General features: G+C 44.3%; 1 protein-coding gene and 1 long non-coding RNA gene across 3 annotated transcripts in view; one reads left to right on the forward strand and one right to left on the reverse strand.

Moving 5' to 3' along the window:
- ABCA4 (ATP binding cassette subfamily A member 4) overlaps positions 1 to 23,727 on the forward strand; it is a 125,686-nt gene that overhangs the window by 7,815 nt on the left and 94,144 nt on the right. For both annotated transcript variants that reach the window (XR_011565790.1, XM_070786074.1), the window contains exons 4-8: positions 16,431 to 16,520; positions 18,786 to 19,026; positions 20,050 to 20,189; positions 20,808 to 20,924; positions 21,789 to 21,986. Coding sequence is in view for 1 of the 2 variants with exons in the window: in XM_070786074.1 (XP_070642175.1) it covers positions 16,431 to 16,520; positions 18,786 to 19,026; positions 20,050 to 20,189; positions 20,808 to 20,924; positions 21,789 to 21,986 (786 nt within the window). In the remaining variant the exon portion in view is untranslated. The remainder of the gene's footprint in view (positions 1 to 16,430; positions 16,521 to 18,785; positions 19,027 to 20,049; positions 20,190 to 20,807; positions 20,925 to 21,788; positions 21,987 to 23,727) is intronic.
- Positions 3,364 to 23,345, reverse strand: LOC139182189 (uncharacterized). Its single transcript, XR_011565791.1, has 3 exons — positions 23,265 to 23,345; positions 19,125 to 19,219; positions 3,364 to 5,088 (listed from the first exon to the last, which is right to left on the reverse strand). It is a non-coding gene; the product is annotated as an uncharacterized lncRNA (long non-coding RNA).

Raw genomic sequence — 23,727 nt, forward strand, 5'->3', positions numbered from 1 at the left:
AGAACAGAGAAAATGTTACAGAAAATTTGCAAAAATTTGGCATGCCTGATCTAGCACAACGCTATGCTCAGAACGACATCCTACATAGTCTTGGGATTCGATTGTATCTCTTCTTTTGCTCGAAGGGGCCTCCCTGGTGGCTCTCAGATGGTAAAGAATCTGCCCGCAACACGGGAGACCCAGGTTCAATACCTGGGTCAGGAAATCCCCTGCAGAAGGAAATGGCAACTCACTCCAATATTCTTGCATAGAGAATTCCAAGGACAGAGGAGCCTGGTGCGCTACAATCCATGGGGTCTCAAAGAGTCGGACACGACTGAGTGACTAATACACACACACACACACACACACACACGATGAGAGGGATAGGCTTCAGGCATTTGTTCTCCCACTTCAGAGTGCCTGAAAATCATCAGGGAAGCTGGTAAAAGATGCAAGCTCTAAATTCCTACCCCCAGAGGTTGATTCAGGAAACCTGGGCTGGGCCGCAATCTGCTGTTAACATAGGTGATTCTGATAGAGGTCTTTGTAGGCCACGCTTCAAGAAACACTCAGAATTAGAATTTTCTAGCATTGAATTGTGTTTTCTCTTTCGCCTACATTGTAATATCTGGAACTATATTTCAGGGAGTGCCAGTCAACTGAGAACTTGCTGGAGGAATTTGTGTTTTGTCTTAAAAAAACAAAACAAACTGCTTCTGAGTATATTTTTAAGAGAGTTATTAATTGATTTATTTCTGGCTGCTCTGGGTCTTTGTTGCTACTCATGGACTTTCTCTAGTTGCGGGAGCGGGGGCCACTCTCTAGTTGTGGTCTGTGGGCTTCTCACTGCTGTAGCTCCTCTTGTTTCAGGACACAGGCTCTGGGGCACGTGGGCTTCAGTAGTTGTGGCATACAGACTTAGTTGTCCCATGGCACGTGGGGTCTTCCCAGACCAGGGATCAAACCTGTGTCCCCTGCATTGGCAGGCGGATTGTTAACCACTGCACCACAAGCGAAGCACTGTGGATTTTTGCTTTGCTTTGCTTTTTTTTTTTTTAATTTGCTCTCTCAAGTAGAAAATTTGCCCTAGGCTTGTCTTTAAAAGCAAGGTGAAGGCCTTTAAAAACAAAGTAAAACAAGACCCCACAGTTAATGGCAAGGTTCACACTTCATTCCTTTCAGTGTGACTTTTCCTTGAAATGTCACTCCATAATTTTCCCAGTTCATTGGGGATCCAGAGTGGGTAAAGGGGTCATATCTATGGATGCCACCGATACTGAGAGTCAAGGGCCCCAGAAAAGATCTCTGCCAGGAGAATAAAAAGTCACGCATTTCTAACTTCTCTGTCCAAAGTGCCTCGAGGAACCCAATTTTAGACAGTTCTTAGTTTGTTTTCAGATTCAGACAGGAGAGTGAGTAGGTGATAAAGGTCCTTATTCTGGACAGCTGAACCCCAGCACCGTGGGAGACCAGCTCCTGCATTTGTAGGTTTGTATTTGAAGATCTGTGGGAGGTTCCCTGAGTACCTGGGATATGCAATCCTCTGGGCGCTAGAAAAGGGGTAGGGGCATGTGTCTCTTTTTGAAGCACCTTTATAGCAAATGTACCTTTGGGGCATGAAGACAGACAGCCTGGATACAGCAGGACAAAGGGCGACCTGGGCACAATGGTTCATTAGGGTCTGGACCCATAACTTAGGCTACTGACTTTAGATGTTTATCATATAAGCAAGACCAGCATGCTTTTTCTTCTGTCCTTATATGCTGCTCTGGCAAGTGTCAGCATTCAGAAACCAGAGAATTTTGGTTGGTCACCCTCACCTCCCTGAGATGGACCCTGGGTGCTTGCCCACCACCCACGTACACGTGTCCATGCACTCAAACCTGAATTGGACCAGGCACTGAGGCCAAGGGCCCAGCCATGGTCTTCACACCCTTACTGAATTCCCAGCTACCCTGAGACAAACAGGCCATGTCACAGCACTGAGGCTTAGGACATTTGGCCTCTAGAACAGTGGTTTCCAGCGTGGTTGAATACTGAGTTACCTGCGGAGCTTTTAAAAGTTACGAATACCACCTTTCCCCACAGCTGATTGATTTTGATTCAATTGCTTTTAGCATTTAAAAAAAAAATTTACGTATTTTATTTTTGGTGTGCTGGGTCTTCATTGCTGTGTGGGCTTTTCTCTGGTTGTGGAGAGCGGGACTCCTTTAGTTGCAGTGCAGAGGCTTCTCATTGTGATGGCTTTTGTTTCGGAGCACTGGCTCTAGGGAGCTCAGGCTGCAGTGGTGGCGGCATGTGGGTTCAGTAATAGAGGCGCCCAGGCTCTAGAGCACAGGCTCAATAGATGTGCACACAGGTTTAGTTGGTATGCAGCATGTGGGATCTTTCTGGATCAGGGACTGAACACGTGTCTTCTGCATTTGGCCAGCAGATTCTTTACCACTGAGCCCCTAGGGAAGCTCTCTTTTAGCATTTTTAAAAGCTTCCCAGGCATTCTCATTCCAGCCAGGGTTGAGAGTTGTGGACCTACAATATAGGAGTTTGATTTACAGACTTAATTTCTGTAGACCAAGCATGTGAATGAGTGCTAGTCGCTCAGTTGTGTCTGACTCTGCAACCCATGGACTGTAGCCCACCAGGCTACTCTGTTCATGGGATCTTCCGGGCAAGCATACTGGAGTGGGTAGCCATCTCCTTCTCCAGGGGATCTTTCTGACCCAGGGATGGAACCGGGGTCTCCTGAATTGCAGGCGGATTCTTTACCAACTGAGCTATGAGGGAAGACCAAGCGTAATAATAATAGTACCCAAATGCCCCGAAGGCCTCAAAGCACTTTCACTTTCCACCCCTAAGACCAGGGTGTTGTGCAGAAGCGTCTTCCCTGCTGTTGACCCAGAGACTGCCAAGAGGAGAAAGCCCTGGCAGGAGATGGGCTAACCCTGCAGATAGGGTTGCCCTACCTTCCATCTTCTTGCTCCTGCTTGTCTGTGGGGGAAGACCTGACCAAGACAGGACACATGGGCCCAAGCAAAGAGGACAAACAACCTAGGTGATGACCTTGAAACGTGCTTTTCCAGCTGACAAATGGACTAAGTAACTAAACATCTACAAAGAAGGAAACCTACGTGGCTCAGATGGTAAAGAATCTGTCTGTATTGCAGGCAGACGCAGGTTCGACCCCTGGGTCAGGAAGATCTCCTGGAGAAGGGAATGGCAACCCACTCCAATATGCTTGCCTGGAGAATCCCATGGACAGAGGAGCCTGACAGGCTACAGTCCATAGGGTTGCAGAGTTAGACATGACTGAGCGATTAACACCAACATGAAGAAGGAAACCTATAAGGAATTATTTGCAGTAAGATGGAACTTTTGCTCCTATACCCACCCTATCAATGATTTTAGAAAAACAGTGATGAAACGGGCACAGAAAAGCTCAGGGCAGACCCTCCAACCCTCTCAGAGGGGCATGGGCCAGGCATAGCTGCTCGGAGGCCGGGGCAGAGGCCTCCCTGGGAGAGGGCTGTTGTTGCAGCTGGTTGGCAAGCAGCCAAGCTTAGGTCCTGTGCGCGGAATGCGTCTTCCGTTCTCCTGGGCTGTTTTTCAGGCACATGTGTATCAGTGTATAAATAAGCTTTCAGTAATTGCCAAATTGGTGCTCACTAACAAAGAGAGAGGGGCCAACTCACTAAACCACTGCATGACACCTACCCCTGTTGTGTCAGGACCTGGGCGTGTGGGTGGAAGTTTAACCCCCAAACTGGCCATACAGCCAAGAAAACTAGGAGAAGGGGGCTGGGGACTCAGCACCAACTGGGGCCAGCTGTGTTTTTCCTCAGCCCCTTGGAGATCAGAATTGAGTGTTGTCATCCTCAAATAATCCAAGTGCAGTACCCACGCCTTCCTCCACCCCACCCATCCCCAGATGTACGCTCGCGTGTACACACACACACACACACACACACACACTCCTCTCTCTCTCTCTCTCTGTGCCCAATAACCTAGGCAGACTGGGAAAAAAACAGCAGCCAGCTGACTGGATTTACTCCAAGAAGAATTAGCCCCTCTTGCTTTCACCTGGGTTGAGATGGTTTAAAAGAGCTTGCCTTCACCTGTGGCCTTTTCAGACCTAACACCCCCAGCTTGAAACCCAGCAGCTCAGGCCTGGGCCGAGGTACTGAGACTGCCGAGGCTACCTGAAACGTCTTGCACCTCATAAAAAACGGTGTGTCAGTTTCGGGTGAGGGGTTGGGCTGTTTCCCATCTGATCTGGCCCAAGGCGTGTGTGTCCCTCCCCCTCCTCCTCCCCCTTCAATCCTTCCTGTTTTCTCCCTGACTCCTGGTGCACAGCTTTGAAATCTTGCTGAGAAGCAAATCTGTCCCTTCAGCTCTGCATGTTTATTTGTGGAAGTTCGGCAGGAGAACTGAGGTGGGTGCCAAGACCTGCCACGCTGCTGGGAAATCTGCGTTTCCCTCCCTTCCCCCTCTCAATGGACACTGATAGAGGAAATTGGCCTCCCCGGCATTTTGGCCCGTGGTTTTCCCCTTTGCAGTCGCTTCCAATGTGACATGATTCAGCTTTCTTTCCTTTCCCTCAACTACTACTCTGAAACATTTTTAGTTTTCTGACTTCATTTTCCCTGTGTCTTTGTGACTATGGGGTGGCTGAACATTGATTGAGTTCCATAGGAGAAAGGCCAGTCTTAGGGGTGCTTGCTACATGCTCTTTTCAATGTCCTGCTTTGTTCTTGGCTCTGCTCCCTAAATTCCTGAATCACTGGGAATAAGCGTGGGTGGACTGCCCCTGCTCAGTGTGAGCTGGCCGTGGTTTCTGCTCTCTTGGATCATTCGTTGCAGTTTGTTAAATTTCAACTATGCGTTTCAGTTTTCGGGTGACGTTGCCACCTCAAAATTCTCTGGAAAAGCCCCATGTCTCCAGGATTTTGTGATGGTTTCTCCCATTAGTGACTTCACTTCATGATCTCTCTCCTCCCATCTTTGAATCCTTGGGCTGTCAACATTCTCCCATTTTTGCAGGGTGTCTCGGGGGAAGGAAGAGAAAGCAGTGGTGCTCGGTGTCAGCAATGTGGAGGGAAGCGCAGCAGGCTGAGCAAAAAGAAAATCAAGTTAGAAAATAGATTGTTTTTTGAAAATTATTTAGCCACAGCAAATACAGCTGATTTATAGCATTAGTATTTGTTCTTTCTACAGCTACAAAATTATGTGTCTATTATAATTCAAAATTTTGGCAAGCTGATTTTGATAAAGAAATGAAATGGAAGAGAGAGGGACATTAATGTATGTTAAATGTATATTAGGATTATGGGCTTGACTGGCATTGGCCTGCAATGGTTTCTTTTAGGCTCCAGGCACCAGTAGGTGCCTGGAGCCTAAAATAGGCCAGGGCTTATTTTCTTAGCAGATGAGTTGTAGTTTTATGAATTTAAAAAGGAGAAAAAGACTTAGAGGTCAAAACTAAAGTCACTTAGGACACAAACAGTCCCCTGCAAAGACTGCTCTTAGGATAAAGTGTCCTGGGGTTCTGGCCTTTATTCAGTAGCTGTAGATAGAGTAGCAACGTGTTAGGCATCCGGTTTTCTCCAAGGTAAACTGGTTTAAAGAAGGATTTCTGCCTCTGAGTTTTCTTATCTCTCCAGAACAGTAGTTCTTAATCTTTTTATAGATTAGGACTGCCTTTGAGAACGTGACAACAGCTCTAAGCCTTTTCCCTACAGAAATGTGAGTTCACACGGACACACAGCAGGTGGGGGCGCTTGAAGCCTCTGAAGTCAGACCCCAAGTTAAGAGCTTTTGCATTAAAATTTCTTTCCTACTTACCATTCATGTATATCCTTTCCAAAAGATTTAAAATACAGCCACAGATTCTTCCTTAATTCTCCTTATCAAGTAATCAGCTTCTCCCCTGAGCACAGGACCCCAGAGAGAGAGAAAGGACCAGAAGGCCGACAGCCTGCTGGGGTGCACAAGATCTCCTGATGGTCAGGGGCCTGGTCCTGGCTCTGCACTGGCCCCTTCCTTGCTGTCATTTGCAAGGAACTCAGCTTCTCCATGTGTAAAATTGAGACAGCAAAACCTATTCCCTGGATCTCATAGGATTCAGTGGTGAAATTTACATTAGAGGTAGAAAAGCACTTTGAAACAAAAAGCATTTTTGCTCTTACAAAAATAAGAATGTCGCTGCTTTGTGGGGGGCCGCCTCATTGCTCCACTCCCAGAAGTGTCCTCCTCAAACACTTAGGTGGGACATTCTTCCTCCCCAGACCCCCAGACCCTCAGACTAGGAAGAGGACTATTTCAAGGGGTAGTCTCTTGGCTGCCCCTAGATTCCAAACTCAGTTTTGCATTCATCAGCCACAAATACTGAAAACAAAACTGAAGTCACCATGGAAAGAAAAAGGCCCAGTTTCTGTTGAGCCGGAGAGAGTCCCATTACTTGTCTGTTCAAGAGCCCACCCTCTCATTCAGACTCTCTGCCCCTCCTTCCTCCCCAGTTCTGGGAGACAGCTTGTCTCTGTGACCTCTCCCGGTAGAGACAGTTTGGCATTTCCCCACTGCTCTGAGTGATTTAGTCTGAATTCTCTACTCATGACGCATTTCCTGGTACTCAGGGTGTCCCCTCCTGGTTGCCCCCTCACCACTGAAGCTGGTTTCCTCTCTTTTCATCTGATGCTTCACAACTGTCAGGTTGCAACAAACATGCTTCAAATCTACATTCCTCCAGTTGCCTAGCAACAACTTCCCTCCCGGATAAATCTGGATTTCCTGTAGCAGCCCACAATTAAACACAGTGGGCCCCTCACTGTCTGTCTACCGCTTCGTCTGCTTTTCACCTCTGTCTGGGTGGTTTAAAGACAGAAGCTCACCCTTTACTCCAGAGCCCTCCACCAGTTCCCAGAGACCACGTTATCCTTGTAAAGACAATTTTAACCCAAGGTTACCTATTCACCCTTGTGTTAGATCCTCAACTTAGAAATCAATACTGGTTTCCAGATGGCCTTCTTTGAATCAGAGAAAGTAAAACAAAAATGTCAACTCTTAAAACATGTCTTTTTTTGTGCTGACAGCGTGGCATCTGTTTGATTAACCTGTCGGATCCAAAGTGTCAGCAAGAATTGCTCAAGTGAGACTTTTTTAGTAGCTGCTGCTGCTGCTAAGTCACTTCAGTTCTGTCCGACTCTGTGTGACCCCACAGACAGCAGCCCACGAGGCTCCCCCTTCCCTGGGATTCTCCAGGCAAGAACACTGGAGTGGGTTGCCAATTCCTTCTCCAATGCATGAAAGTGAAAGTGAAGTCACTCAGTCATGTCCAACTCTTTGCGACCCCATGGACGGCAGCCTACCAGGCTCCTCCGCCCATGGGATTTTCCAGGCAAGAGTACTGGAGTAGGTTACCATTGCTTTCTCTGTTAGTAGGGAATATAGTTTATTCTGCCTCAAGAAAAAATATTACACAGTCCCAAAGGATAGGCATGTACCTCGTCCCTTGAGAACCCAGAGACCTCATGTAACCAGAATTTTCTTGGCTACTGGGTAGGACCTTGTATCCATTTTTCAAGTTCTGGACCAAGGCCCAGGAACCCCTCAGACCTCCCAAAGCTGATGGAAGATGATAGAGACCTACTTTTCTATAGCCCTATCTGTATATCCAATCTTCCTTATGAGATCTAATCAGGTCTTAAACGGGTTGAGTTCAACTTGAGTGCTGAGGACAGGCGTGACATAGAAGGGTTACTTGTTGTTTGGGAAATTGAGAGAATTTATTTGGCATAGGAAACAGTGGTGTGCGTGTGTATGTGTGAGAGAGAGAGAGATGATGATACTTGCCATTTTGGTCTGTGACCTTTTTTTCCAGAAATGTTTTCATATTTCCATTCAAATAAATTTACAGTCCCTTCCGGTTCTTTTGGCAGGAACAATCCATGCAAATTTGAATAGATACTGGGGGAGGGAGCCTGGGAAAGTTATTTTATAATTTATGGCAACATCAATCAGACAGTTGGTGACTAGACACATATGAAGTGTTCCCTGGGGAGACGGGATGGGGGAGCACTGTTCTGAGATGTAGGTGGTATCTAAAACAGAGGTTCGAGTACAAGATCCTCATTATTTACCATCTCCACTGGAAAGAGCTAGGAAAGGCATTGCAGCTGTGGTACCAGGGATACAGCTGGAACTCAGTAAATATTTATATTAACATAATGAATATTATTAAATTATTTTTTAATGGGATATAGTTGCTTTATAATATTGTCAGTTTCTGCTGTGCGACATGAGTCAGCTATATTCACACATATATCCCCTCTTTCTTGAGCCTCCCTCCCACCCTATACCCATGTAGGTCATCACAGAGCAGCGAGCTGAGTTCCCTGTGCTATATGGCAGGTTCCCACTAGCTATCTATTTTACACATGGCAGTGTATATATGTCAGTCCCAATCTCTCAATTCATCCATACCACACCACCCACCATGTCCACACATCTAGTCTCTATATTTGTGTCTCTATTCCTGCCCAGAAAATAGGGTACCATTTTCTTAGATTCCACATATATATGCACTAATATAAAATATTTGTTTTTCTCTTTCTGATTTACTTCACTCTATATAACAGACAAGACTGAAAAGGAAAATGTTAACCAAACACAAAAACCTCCAGCAGTTGTTCCTCCTGTCCCCCTTCCCCAAATTTCTGGTCTTATTCTGACTGGCTGGCCCTCTAGTCTCTCTTGCCATCTCTCCTTACATTCCTCCTCCTGAAATTCCTGGCCCTCCTGTTCTGTCCATAAACACTGCCCTCACTCTCACGATCATTACCTTGTCTTCTTTCAAAGCAAAACCAAGTGTTAGCTTCCCCCATCCCTAGGCAGAGCCGACCACACCCTTTCTGTAAGTCACCATTGTATCCTGTAAAAATATCTCTCATTGAACCTAAAATCACAACAGACTTTGTCTCTTATCCACTAGATTGTGTTTATTTTCTCATTAAGTGATACAGTACACATTTATTGCACATTTACTATGTACCATACTCTGAAGATATATATAAAAAAAAATGTATTCCTATGCTTAATGAATTTACAGTATAGTAGAAAGACAGAGGGTCTTCCCAGGTGGCTCAGCGATAAAGAATCCACCTGCCAATGTAGGAGATGCAGGTTCAACCTCTGGGTCAGGAAGATCCCCTGGATCTCCAACCCGCTCCAGTATTCTTGCCTGAGAAATCCCATGGACAGGGGAGCCTGATGGGCTACAGGCCACAGGGTCACAAAAGAGTCAGACACGACTTAGCAACTAAAACAACAACAACAGAAAGAGAGATGACTTAAAAAAAAAATAGCAAACCAGTGTAAAAGTGATAAAAGGACAGAGGATTTAGGAGCAACTAGACGGGGTACATTAACTTACGGGGAAGGAGGGCAAGAAGAGCATGATGGTGAAGGGGAAGAAAGCTTTCTGGAGAAGATGAGGTGGTTTTACCTGACCTGACTGGCCAATAGGGTGAGGATGGGGTGAGATGGAGTGGGTAGGCTGTTTTATTAGGCCCTAAAATGATAACCTAGTAACTAAAGGCAACAGGGTTTGCAGAGGCCTACAAAAATGTTTGAGATCTAAAAATAAAAAATTAATCATACTCTGGTTTCTCTTCAGATCACATAAATCTTTCACCTTTTACTAAAAATAAAAATAATGGCTTCAAAATACAAAGAAAAAGCTTAGAATTAAAGTTAATAAACATTAAATTGAATCCTTAAGAAAGGTAATGTTATTCAACTTTATGGTTAAGTTTAATATTCATGAAATTCTAAATTTAAAAAACTGGTTTATAGATCAGTCTTTCCCTTTACAAACATTAGTAAGTATTTGCAGTGATTGCTTAGACATTGTACCAGATCATTCATTAAATGAGTTCAGTTCAGTTCAGTCGCTCAGTCGTGTCCTACTCTTTGCGACCCCATGAATTGCAGCATGCCAGGCCTCCCTGTCCATCGCCAATCCCGGAGTCCACCCAAACTCATGTCCATCGAGGCTGTGATGCCATCCAGCCATCTCATCCTCTGTTGTCCCCTTCTCCTCCTACCCTCAATCTTTCCCAGCATCAGAGTCTTTTCCAATGAGTCAACTCTTCACATGAGGTGGCCAAAGTACTGGAGTGTCAGCTTCAGCATCAGTCCTTCCAATGAACACCTAGGACTGATCTCCTTTACGATGGACTGGTTGGATCTCCTTGCAGTCCAAGGGACTCTCAAGAGTCTTCTCCAACACCACAGTTCAAAAGCATCAATTCTTTGGTGCTCAGCTTTCTTCACAGTCCAACTCTCACATCCATACATGACCACTGGAAAAACCATAGCCTTGACTAGATGGACCTTGTTGGCAAAGTAATGTCTCTGCTTTTGAATATGCTATCTAGGTTGGTCATAACTTTCCTTCCAAGGAGTAAGCGTCTTTTAATGTCATGGCTGCAATCACCATCTGCAGTGATTTTGGAGCCCCCAAAAATAAAGTCTGACACTGTTTCCACTGTTTCCCCATCTAATTGCCATGAAGTGATGGGACCAGATGCCATAATCTTAGTTTTCTGAATGTTGAGCTTTCAGCCAACTTTTTAACTCTCCTCTTTCACTTTCATCAAGAGACTTTTTAGTTCCTCTTCATTTTCTGCCATAGGGTGGTATCATCTGCATATCTGAGGTTATTGATATTTCTCCCGGCAATCTTGATTCCAGCTTGTGCTTCTTCCAGCCCAGCGTTTCTCATGATGTACTCTGCATAGAAGTTAAAGAAGCGGGGTGACAATATACAGCCTTGACGAACTCCTTTTCCTATTTGGAACCAGTCTGTTGTTCCATGTCCAGTTCTAACTGTTGCTTCCTGACCTGCATACAGGTTTCTCAAAGGCAGGTCAGGTGGTCTGATATTCCCATCTCTTTCAGAATTTTCCACAGTTTATTGTTATCCACACAGTCAAAGGCTTTGGCATAGTCAATAAAGCAGAAGTAGATGTTTTTCTGGAACTCTCTTTCTTTTTCCATGATCCAGCGGATGTTGGCAATTTGACCTCTGGTTCCTCTGCCTTTTCTAAAACCAGGTTGAACATCTGGAAGTTCACGGTTCACGTATTGCTGAAACCTGGCTTGGAGAATTTTGAGCATTACTTTACTAGCGTGTGAGATGAATGCAATTGTGTGGTAGTTTGAGCATTCTTTGGCATTGCCTTTCTTTGGGATTGGAATGAAAACTGACCTTTTCCAGTCCTGTGGCCACTGCTGAGTTTTCCAAATTTGCTGGCATATTGAGTGCAGCACTTTCACAGCATCATCTTTCAGGATTTGAAATAGCTCAACTGGAATTCCATCACCTCCACTAGCTTTGTTCATAGTGATGCTTCCTAAAGCGCACTTGACTTCACATTCCAGGATGTCTGGCTCTAGGTGAGTGATCACACCATCGTGGTTATCTGGGTCATGAAGATCTTTTTTGTACAGTTCTTCTGTGTATTCTTGCCATCTCTTCTTAATATCTTCTGCTTCTGTTAGGTTCATACCATTTCTGTCCTTTATCGAGTCCATCTTTGCATGAAATGTTCCCTTGGTATCTCTAATTTTCTTGAAGAGATCTCTAGTCTTTCCCATTCTGTTGTTTTCCTTTATTTCTTTGCACTGATTGTTGAGGAAGGCTTTCTTATCTCTCCTTGCTATTCTTTGGAACTCTGCATTCAGATGTTTATATCGTTCCTTTTCTCCTTTGCTTTTCACTTTTCTTCTTTGCACAGCTATTTGTAAGGCCTCCTCAGACAGCCATTTTGCTTTTTTCATTTCTTTTCCATGGGGATGGTCTTGCTCCCTGTCTCATGTACAATGTCACGAACCTCCATCCATAGTTCATCAGGCACTCTGTCTATCAGAGCTAGTCCCTTAAATCTATTTCTCACTTCCACTGTATAATCATAAGGGATTTGATTTAGGTCATACCTGAATGGTCTAGTGGTTTTCCCCACTTTGTTAAATTTCAGTCTCAATTTGGCAATAAGGAGTTCATGATCTGAGCTACAGTCAGCTCCCGGTCTTGTTTTTGCTGACTGTATAAAGCAGTTAGTCAAAGTCAAATTTCAAAAGTAAAATTAAGAGCCTTAAAAATGTGTATCTATCTACCTGTATCAATATAGCTATAGACAGAGACACACATGCTTTAAACATGTGAATTTGAGGCAGGATCAAGTTTTAAGATCAGAGCATGCCTAGAGCCTATGGAGATGAAGGAGAGAGGATGGAAAGAAGCTGTCCACTGAGGCAAAGCACAGACATAGATAGTATCTAGTCCACAGTTAAGTAAGGAAAACACACAACAAACTCACAAAGAAGAGAAAGTACTTAAAAGTGATAGGAGCTGTGACTGACTGATTGCTGTCCAGTCTCTGGGTGCATGAATGTGACAGTTGCTTATCTTCTGTGCCTCTGGGCTTCTCGTCTCTCTTAGGTGCCTCCCATCATCTAGGACCCTGCTTGTTTTTCTCTGTACAGCTTCTTTAGTCTCCATCCCTTGATTCCAGCTTCTTTCTAAGGCTGTCTTTCCTATTTCTCTTTGCTCCCCTCTCTGCATTTTAATGGCTCATCCTGGCCCACACTCAGATCCAGCACCAGCTTCTAGATCTTCAGGCTTGGATTTTGACAATGGGATGGGGAAGAATCACCCGTGACTCCCAGGCTTCCAGCTCTGGTGACAGGCAGGAGGCAGTGCCACCAACTGAGGAAGGGCATCCCAGAACAGAAGCTGGTTTGGGAGAACATAATGAGATCAGTTTAGGACAAATTGGATTTGAGCAAATTATCCAGCAAACAATTGAAAGTTGGAGATGCAGATTTAGAAGTCATCAACAAAAATGTAGCGGATTAAATGATAAAGGGAATGAAAAAACCCAGAGAGAGTGTGTGGAGTGAGAAGAGCAAGGGTATGGAGGTCCTCGGGAACCTCAGCACATAATGCAGAAGGTGGAAGCAGAAGCACTTGGACAGGCAGAGAGAGAACAGAGGAAACCAGGCAAGCCGAGTGTCATGGAGGAAAAGAGCATGACCAAATTGTCAAGAGCAGAGAGGTCTGAAAAGACCAGAACCGAAAGCATCCTTTAGCCTCTAAAACTGGGGATTCTAGTGAAAGCATCTTGGTAGGATGATGAAGGTAGGAGACTAGGAAGTGCTGGTGAGGAAATGAATCACTGAATGTGAATTGTTCTTCTAAGAAATGTGGGAATAAAGGGTGGAGCAGGGAAGACCTTCTCCCAAGTAAGAGAGAATTCTTCCTGCCTTACTAGCTTTGAAATAGGACATTGATTCTTTTTCTGCTTTTGAACTCAAATTGAAACACCAACTCTTTGTGGGTCTCCAGCCCGCTTGGGCTTCCCTGGTGGCTCAGATGGTAAAGAATCTATCTGCAATGGAGAAGACCCAGGTTCAATCCCTGTGTTGGGAAGATCCCCTGGAGAAGGGAAGGGCTAACCACTCCAGTAGTCTTGCCTAGAGAATTCCATGGACAGAGGAGTCTGACGAACTAGTCCATGGGGTGGCAAAGAGTTGGACATGACTCAGCGACTAATACACACTTAGCCTACCAACTCACCCTGAAGATCTTGGGATTGGCCAGCCTCCATAATTTCATGAGCCAATTCCTTATAATAAATGTCTTCCTATCTATCTATCTTCCTATCTACCTATGCACTGCCCTTAGTAAGCATACCATTTCATGAAGTAGCAGGCACCTGCTTGTTGCTATGAGCATTCATTCATCATATTTGATATGTGCCTGAATGTCTACTATGTGCCCAACACACAGACATAGTTCCTGTCTACATGGAGCTTAGAGTATAATAAGAGAGACAGATAACATGTGAACAGTAGAATCATTACCTATGGTGAAGAGTGCAAGGAAGGAAATAAACAGGGCACCTTAAAAACTCAACAGAGCAAGGGTGAGTGAAGAAGCATATAAAAAGAAGCATCATCTGAATCTACCATGAGAACACTGCTTTATAGATAGTGGTCTTAGGAATCAGCCTTGAAGAATGAGGAAAACTTTACCAAGCAGAGGAGGGAGGCAGACAATGTGCACAGGCCAGGAAGCATGAGAAAGGGACTGGCACATTAGGGAGTGTAGAATGAAGTCTAGACTCTGAAGGAAAAGTAAGAGAGAAGGCTTGAGAGGGAGCCACGCACCAGCTCATGAGAAGTCATGTGTGTCCAGCATGGGTACTGATCTTCTCTCCTGGAGACAGTAGGGAGCCACGGAGGATCTTTGTGCGGGAGAAGTAACATGATTGTATTGTCATGTCAGGTAACTCAGGCTATAGTGTGGAGGGTGCATCTGAAGGAAGGAGATTAGGGTCAAGAGGCCAGCAAGAAGGCTGTTCTCATAAGATGTTCTGAGAAAGAAGCAAAGAGAACTTAAGCAAAACAGTTTAGTGAGGAAAGAACAAAGAGAGGCGAGAGTATTCATGCAATATTAATTTATTTATGCATGCAAAAACCTTTTTATTTTTAGAATTTTTTATAGAAATAACTATAATAGAGAAAATAACATCATAAACTCCCATGTACCCATCACCCAGCTTCAACTATTATTAACATTTGGCTGTTCTTGTTTTATCTGTTCCTTTTTTCCCTGAAGTCTTTTAAAGCAAATTATACACAACATTTCACCCACACATATTTCCCTATGTATCCCTAACATAAAAACTTACTTGTTTTAACAAAACCACAGTTCTATGATCACTCCCAACAAAATTAATTCCTCAATAATACCTAATACCCTGTTACGTTAACTTTCCCTTTGCTTGTTACAGGTGGTTTGTTCAGATCAAAGTCAAAATAAGGTTCACAGTAGCATTGTAATTGGTTATGTCTTATATCCCCTTTCATCTGTAATAGTTCTTATTGGAGGTAGTTTGGAAGGCGAGTCAGCAGGACTGAGTGATATCTTACCACTGGCATATATTTTTACCTGCTGGCTTCCTCCCTTCCTACCTACTCTTCTCAGCCCCACCATCTTATGGGAAAACAGGAATTAAAGTACTTTGCCCAACACTGAAGCTATTTTCAAGGAGTTTGCAAAGTAGTCATGGCAAGACCAAAGTCTGGGACCAGTGTAAAGGTTAAGGAGAAAAGACTTTTCTCAAGGTTACAGTCTCAATGGTGGCTTTACTGCTCCTTAGTCTAGAAAATTCTCCTGCTGCTGCTTTGTAGCTCGCATGCATAAGGAGGTCTTTCATACTGCAGTTATAAAGTAAGTCTGAAACGCTAATGCTCCATAAGTGTACATACACTTACTCTTCAGTTCAGAGTCAGAGAGAAATATGAGGGCTCCTGCACCTACAGCCAGGAGAGAGGGGAGCAGGGCCACAGCTAGAAAGAGCCAGGCTGCTCAAAGCCCAACTCCACCTGCTTCTCTGCTTTGCTGCAGCTGGGTCAGTACCCCCAGCATTTAGGAGAGCGGTACTGGCAAATGAGAAGGCAAGGCTTGTGGCTTGTGGTCCACAAATATATGAATGAGAATTATATGTTGAGCTTGTTAAAACGCAGATCCCCTCCAGGCCTACTCAAGGGGCACACTTGAGTTTGAATCACCATCTCAAAAGTTAGAATTCAATCCTAAAAAAACAGAGAACTGGTGATTCAATCATTTTGAAACTATGAAGAATGAAGTCATTCATTCAGGACTTGAACTTGATTTCTGCCAAACAAGGTGTTCACATCAGGCTCCGGGACTCAGAGCCAGAAAACTCGTGAACTTCCACCTTCCCCACAGTGGTGGAAAACATGCAAACAGCCCTGTATTGCTGCACAGGCCTGGGATCACTAGAACACTAGCATGAGACAGAGACTCTGAGAGGGAACTACTCTCTCTATTCAAGGCTGCCAGCAGCAGCTTTGAAAAGAAAGGTGCTGGAGTTGGCACATCCATAACAGATTGGTGCTGAACAGAGGAAGAAACACAACCTGTCTGGAAAGGACATAAAGGGACAACAATGACAAGGAAACCTGCAAGTGTCCGCAAAGCCCAGGTGAACAGATGGGCGCCCTCCGCACGCAGCCTCCTTTACGCACCAGCAGCTGCTCTCTTTTCCTTCCTCCAGGAGTCTTGTTTGGTATCACTAAACCAACAATCAGAATCACTTTGGTGTATTTAATGTCACCATAAAACTATTTGTGATTGACTAGTTCAGTAGGGTTGAGAATAAGAACCTTTGATTTTCTCTTAGACAAAAACTTGTTTTTGAAAGCAATCTTGCAGAAGAGGTCCTGTAATCAGAAAGAAGGTAGGAAATGTTTTACCAGCATACCGGAGATCAGATAGCACCAAACGTGCATATGTAGACCTATACACACAAACATACATGTATATATATGTTTTTAAAATATTTTTTCCCTATCAATTACAGTTTCCCAGACTCCTAGACAGCCGTTCTCAAGGTATGAATCTGAGATCCTGGGGAAGAATATTATCTGATATGTCACCAAGAATTCAAGAAGTAAGTGGCTTGATGATAGTAATATAATTCCATTATATCTTTTCACTGTTTTATCACACTTAATATATCAAATAATTTAATTGTACTTCGGACCCGTCCAAGGAGAAATACATTTGATTTTTCCATCTAGCAATTTCAAAACACCTGTTCATATATCCTTAATTATCCATGCTCCTGAGTGGGAGGCAGACAAAAAGGAACCATTTGTCTAATTTCACACCTAGAAGGAAACAACACTTTAACTGGTATAGTGGATTATCAGGGGACTGACAACTGAATTCAAATCTTTTCATTCTTTCTGACATGATCCTATATTCTCTTATGTCCTTAAAATCCACATGAATCTATACCATTAATAGTAATAGCATATACTTACAGACTCTAAGTGTCTTATATACTTTACTCATTTCATCACAAAGAGAGTGACTTTTTGGTGTTGTTTTATAAATGATGTGCACATTTTAATCAAATACACAAGCCTTTGCCCATATATAAACGATTTTCCACTCAACAGATGACAGGTGCTGTGGTCACGATGATGAAGAGACAGATATATGGTCACTGCCTTGTGAAATATGTAGTCCAACAGGGAGGAGAGCTGTGAAATAAACAATTAGCTTCATGTGTAATGAATATTATGAAAGAGAGGCAAAGGGGAAACATAATTTTCCCCCAACTTTTTTCCCTCCAGTATTCTCAGCTGATTTGGGCTTTGCCAACCTTGAAATCTGCATGGTTAGAATCTGTCCTCATAAAACTAAGCTCAGCCTGGGCAGAGTGCTGTGCAGGCCAAGTTAGAAAAGGACCCATTGTACTGATGACCACCTGCTGTAGTGGGAGTCTCTATTTAACATTCTTCTCTTCATAAGCATTTAAAAAATGTATATCAGTATAATAGGGTTGAAGTTGATAGAGAATTTTTTTTTTTTAATCTCCAAAGCAAATCAACACTCTTAACTCCATGTGGGAGTTCCAGAAAGTTTCTTGCCTGACTAGATAACAAGTCTAGCATTCGTGAACTGCACTGAAACAGATGGCCCTGTTTACATTAACTGATACTAGACCATTTGACCCTGGAACAGCCTCTTCATCTCTGAGCTCTTTGATTAAATGAGCAACATAATAATGGTAATAACCTCTTACAAGACTGTCATAAGGCTTACTGCTATTAAAGCAATTTGAGATTCCATCTTTATTATTGAAGCCTAGACTGTGATTATAGGCGTGACTCACTATGTGGATTCTCCACGGCACTCAACAGTCTCAGAGGGCAAGTGTTGGCATGTGGACAGAGAGGAGATGACAGGTAAACATCACTTATTGCAGTAGGAGAACTATTTTCAGTCTCACCAGATTGAATGGTTTTTTAAGACCTCCATATGCCTTTGAAAACAGGTAACCAAGTGTGTTTGGGGAATAAAAGCAGCATGGTTTTTATTTTGTATTTTCCTTTAAAGTCAAATGGTAGTATGGAAACTGATATCTTGGCAACTCTGGCAGCCCTTAACTTAGTTCTCAGCATTATAGATTCACCTTCAAAAAATGAGGCCAGTGAGTGCCACCAGTACCCATATGGAGAGAGGACCACCAGCCTCTTCTTAGTTTGGTGCAGAATTTAAAGAGTTTTTCCAGGAATGGAGAGTTCATTTGTTCTATATTTGCTTCGATCCTAAAATATAGACACACACACACAGACGGAAAGAAACCACAAACCACACATTTCAGGTAAATGGAACAGTCCACATTTGGTAAAGCTAAGCTAATAAGAAGATAATTTTCCAAATATAAGAAACTAATTTCTAAACTTTTGGCCAAAGACCAAATTTGCCCTGACTTTGCCTTTCTAAGACAGAGCTACTCCTTCATTTCATTTCCCAGTTTTTTCCAGTAGCTCCATCTTGGTGGAAATAACAGAACCAAAGAACTGACTTACAAAGAAATATTCTCTACATTTCGCTAAGGATACATTCCCAGGGAATTCACGCTAAACAGACTGGGAAAGAGAAGTAATATTAAAATGCTTTTGGAAGTTAACTCTTTTATCTTCTTTAAGGCTCATCCTAGTTTCCTCCTAGGGCCTGAGTGGATGGCAGTAGCTTTTATTTCACACCTGGATTAAAGATCGCCAAGAATATTTATATTTTCTTTTAAATGTGGAAATCAAACGCATATGCTGAGATCTCCCCAAACTTTGGAGCTTTGGCTTCACAGTGGGTTGTGACTCTGACTGCCTTAGAATGACCTGAAGCCTTTGCCTTGCCATAGTTCATCCACCGGCCAAGTGTTCAAGACTTGCTGTGGGTGACCAGGCCACTCGTGCAGACTGGTGGCCCGGAGACCTTCACGCAGCTGATGGGCATCCTGTCTGACCTCTTGTGTGGCTACCCCGAGGGAGGAGGATCTCGGGTGTTCTCCTTCAACTGGTATGAAGACAATAACTATAAGGCCTTTCTAGGGATCGACTCCACAAGGAAAGATCCTATCTATTCTTATGATGAAAGAACAAGTAAGTTTTCTAAGTCCTGCATATAAATTGGCTTCTAATGTTGGGTTAAGCTGATAGGGTAACACTTGCAGGTGAAATTAATCCTGGGGTTGACTTACCCTGGGTCTTGTTGATCAGCTTTGGGCAAAGAGGCTTCTCCTTGCACAGAGTCCATTTCCCCAAGTAGGAAGAGGGGCAGTGCTCCGAAAGAAATCTGGAAGTGAGTCAAGGAAAGAACTGAGACCCACTTGGAAAGGGAACAGAGGGGACATTTCCTACTGATCTGATTGAACTAGGGTTAAGTTCTAGAGGAAGAGAAAGATAAATGAGGAGGCAGCCCAGAGTTGCAAGCAGAGCTGGGGTCAGAAGGGCTCTGGCAAATAAATATGGCTGGGGGATGTTTTTACAAACACAATACGGTGAAAATCCGTGTGAGTACTATTGAATTGTGTTCCAAATGGCAAGTTGCTTGCAAGTTATCTTTCCCACTTTTCCCTATTTTTTTTGGCTCCTGTGGGGTAAAGGAGGGTGGGGTATGGACAAAATGCAACTTAGCCCACTAGTTAAAAATTAAAGAGGCAATGAGGCACGCACCCAAAGCAGTTGGGCCCCAAGATAGCCACACACAACAAAGAAGTTAAGCGGCTAATTGAAGGGAAATTATTGAAACTAAAGCTGAGATTTCCAGTGAAGGCCTCATTTGGCCTCTCGGTCCCTTTCATCTGAGAATGTCCTCTGTTCCTTTTAATAATCGCAAGCAGTCTTCTCAACCTTCTTCTAAAGCAGGGGGGTAAAAAAAAAAGAAAGCGAGGGCAAGCCCCGTCCTTTGTTTCTCTGATGAGGCCTTTATTGAGATGCACTGCGGCATTTTGTTACTTACTAATGATGAGCTTGTTATTGGTGGAGTGCAGCCTATTAATTTAGGTTATTTGTCAAATCCTCCAGCATATAGTTGAATGAAACATGTGATTTGAACACACTAATGACTATGTTTAGCTGAGCAACAGGGAGTTCCTATAAAATCCATCCCTTCTCTCCTGACAGCAACCTTTTGTAACGCATTGATCCAGAGCCTGGAGTCAAACCCTCTAACCAAAATAGCCTGGAGGGCAGCAAAGCCTTTGTTGATGGGAAAAATCCTCTTTACTCCAGATTCCCCTGCAACACGCAGGATACTGAAGAATGTAAGGTCCCAGCTGGTCTTGTCCCTTCTGCCTTCTGCCTCTGGCTGTCCAGTAGAATGAGAGTGTATGTGCATGCATGTGTGTGTATGTGTGAGTGTGTGTGTGTGTTTTACTGTGCCCTCCTGGTGGTAGCCTTCTGTTTGTTTTTTGCTCAGTGGACACTGGGTTCCTCCCCTGGGAAGGCTTTGCACCGGTGCCCCTGCCTGGACCCTCCCTTCTCTATGGAGCCTGCAATGATATTTTCTTCCTCATTGCCTAAATTCTATCCCTTAGAGAGGGGTTCACAGTTCTCTGAAGCCTGGCTTCCGGGAATAGACAAAGATAGGGAGGAAGGGAGGGAGAGCATTTGCTCACAGGGAGTCCAAATCTAGCTTTAATGAGATTCTGAGACAATACATCATCAATATTAGGAATACCACTGAGAAATGAGATTCTGTCAGTCCTGGAAGCTGGGAAATAGCCGATTGTTCTGGGACATATCAGTTGACTGAAAAAATAAAGACACTTCCTTGAAAACACTTTCCTAAACATTGAAGGTTAGTGACAGGAAAGGTACAACCAAAGATTCTCTCTTACTTTTTCTCTCTCCATTCTTTTGCTGTCTCTGTCTGATTTTAGGCTAATTCGACGTTTGAAGAGCTGGAGCGTGTCAGGAAGTTGGTCAAAGTCTGGGAAGAAGTAGGGCCCCAGATCTGGTACTTCTTTGACAAGAGCACACAGATGAGCATGATCAGAGTACGGATGGCATTAGAGGTCGGGAGGGAGAGGGGAAGAGAAGGGCCAGGAAAGTTCCATTTGTTTCCTCTTCCCAAAACTTTCCCTGGAATTAGATCAAAATATAACAGGCGCCAGTTTTTGAAGCTGTCCTTAAGTGGAATCATTGACTTTGCATGGGACCTAGGGCTTTGATGGTGGCTCAGATGGTAAAGAATCTGCCTGCAATGCGGGAGACCTGGGTTCTATCCCTAGGTTGGGATGATCCCCTGGAGGAAGGCATAGCAACCCACTCCAGTATTCTTGCTTGGAGAATCCCATGGACAGAGGAGCCTGGTGGGCTACAGTCAGTGGGGTCACAAAGAGTTGGAAACAACTGAGCGACTAAGTACAGCACAGGTTTCTGAAACTGGGGAAATACAAGAACCATCATAAGACAAGTGACCTCCTGAGGTTCTTCACTGTTATGCATATACATGAGAGCCTCCGATTCAAAGGGGCATCTCCGCAAGGGGCCAGTTCTGTAACTGCAAAGATAGTCAAATGTGTCTCCCTGGTCCCATTTTCCATTTTGCAAAATCAGGAGATAAGAGTCCTGCGTAGCAGAAATAATTTAAAGGAAACCAAAGAAAATCCTTAAGAAAAAGAAAGCTTCCAATATACCATGTCCCTACCCCTCTCCCCCATCTCTCCTTTCTTATAGAGACCTATGTATAGGGGGAAAACAGGATATAGCTAGATATGCTTTATGATAGAAGAAAACCCATTAGATTTTTAGGGAAACTTAGAGTCTATCCTATTTGTTAAAAATTGACAATGGCCTAAAAACAAGACCAGAGATCCTGTGGAATTCTAAATGCTGTAATTGTATTGCTTCTTCCCAAGAACACTCTGGAGAACCCAACAGTAAAAGCTTTTTGGAATAGGCAGCTTGGTGAGGAAGGCATCACTGCTGAAGCCGTCCTGAGCTTCCTCTATAACGGGCCTCGAGAGGGCCAGGCTGACGATGTGGACAACTTCAACTGGAGGGATATATTTAACATCACTGATCGTGCCCTACGCCTGGCTAATCAATATCTGGAGGTAAGGGTAGCAAGTCACCTGAGGGCCACCCAAGACCCCTTCAGGACAGCCCTGTACATGGAGCCAGAGATTCCTTAGCAAGTCAAGTGGTCTTGGGTTTCAAATCTCATTTTCCTCACTCAAAGATTGCCACAGTCCCCAAACAGAGATGGATCTTGTTCTCTATCAGCTTATCCACAATTGAAACAGTTCCCTCTTCACATCTCCTGCCTCCTGACAGCTCCCTAAATCCTTCTTGGCTGTTCCCTTGTAGCCCTCATGGTGTCACGTCTGTCCTTAGCCATCTCTTGTCTGCATTGCCTCAGCGGCTGTCCACTGCTAGTGTCACCGAACCTCAAGTTATGAGGTCCCCCTGCTTGTTAGACACTCCCACCCTCAGGTTCTACAGGCACATCAGACTCAACATGTCCCAAAATAAATTTGCGTTCACCCTCCCTGTACAGTGCATCCTCCTTCAGCATTTCCTACCCTGATCAAGTCCTCTGCATTTTTCCAGATTCTTAAATTAGAGGTTTTAGGGTCACCCTTAAATCGCCCTCCACACAACACTTCTCATTAATTGTGTAACTTTGTGCCAATCTCTGTGCTAAGTGTTTTCACGTACGTTAGTCCCTTCAGTCCTCCGACAGCTCCATCAAGTGTCGGTTGTCATCATTCCCACTTTACAGATATAGAAGCTGAGGCTTAAAGAGTTTAGGTAAGATCCCCATTAGCTATTAGGTGGAGTAGACAGGAGGTAGAGCCTGCTGCCCAGACTCCTGCCCTGCCTCTGTCATGCCCAGTCACTGAGCTTTGTCTTCTCATCTCTTAGTATTTCTCAGCTCCTCCTCTTACCTTCTAGGCTCTCTGAACCCCAGAGGCCTTCTCATCTCTCTACCAGTCCTTCCTAAATCCTCCCTCCCTGGACTCCAGAGTCCACTCTTTGTTGGTTCAGGTTCTTCTCCATGATGACACCAGAGTTACATTCCAAACTCACATCTGCTAATATCACTCTCACACTTACAGTCTTAATGACCCACCCTCCAAGAAGACAAGTCCCTTCCAAACCTGCCCCAGCCCGCCTTCCCAGCCTCTGCTCGTTCACACATCTTCAGTTCTGCACCACTGGCCCTGCCACCACCCTAAAGCACACCCTGGCTTCTCATGGTGTCATTCTTTACAAAGGGCTGTTTCTCTGCCAAAGTATTGGAGGCTTTTTGCCTAAATAAAGACAATTTATTGGTTGACATAACCTGGAAGTTCAGGGGACCTAGGACACTGTGTCCTTCCCCCTCTTACCTTGCTGTTTGCCTCGGCCCGACTCTGATCTCAGCCAGATCCTCTCCACTGGGTAGTGAGTCAGCTGCTCACAGCCCTCAGTGGTCATCCTTATACCAAAATCTCTGCGGAAAGAGGGAGTGGCTTTCCCACAGCATTCACAGTCCTCCTGGACAGTATTGGCCTGGCCACTCTACCTATCACCAGCCCCTTAGGGGACTGTGTACCACCCAGGGGTAAGGGAGGCAGCGTTAGCTTCATCTGAGTCTCATGGACTGAGCAGGGTTACTGTAAAGTGGGGGAAGGTCTTTCCCCAAAAGAAGAAACACAAGGCAGAGAAGTCCAAAAAGCTTTCCCTTCCCCATCGATTGAGTGACTATTCATTCATTTTTTGAGACTTAGCTCTCAAATGTCACTTCTGCTTCAATGTAGGGTTAGTCATTCACTCCTCTGTGCCTCCCTGGCCCTCTCTTCGCATCTCTCG

The sequence above is a fragment of the Bos indicus genome, chromosome 3 (assembly GCF_029378745.1).
Source record: "Bos indicus isolate NIAB-ARS_2022 breed Sahiwal x Tharparkar chromosome 3, NIAB-ARS_B.indTharparkar_mat_pri_1.0, whole genome shotgun sequence".
Lineage (NCBI taxonomy): Eukaryota > Metazoa > Chordata > Mammalia > Artiodactyla > Bovidae > Bos > Bos indicus.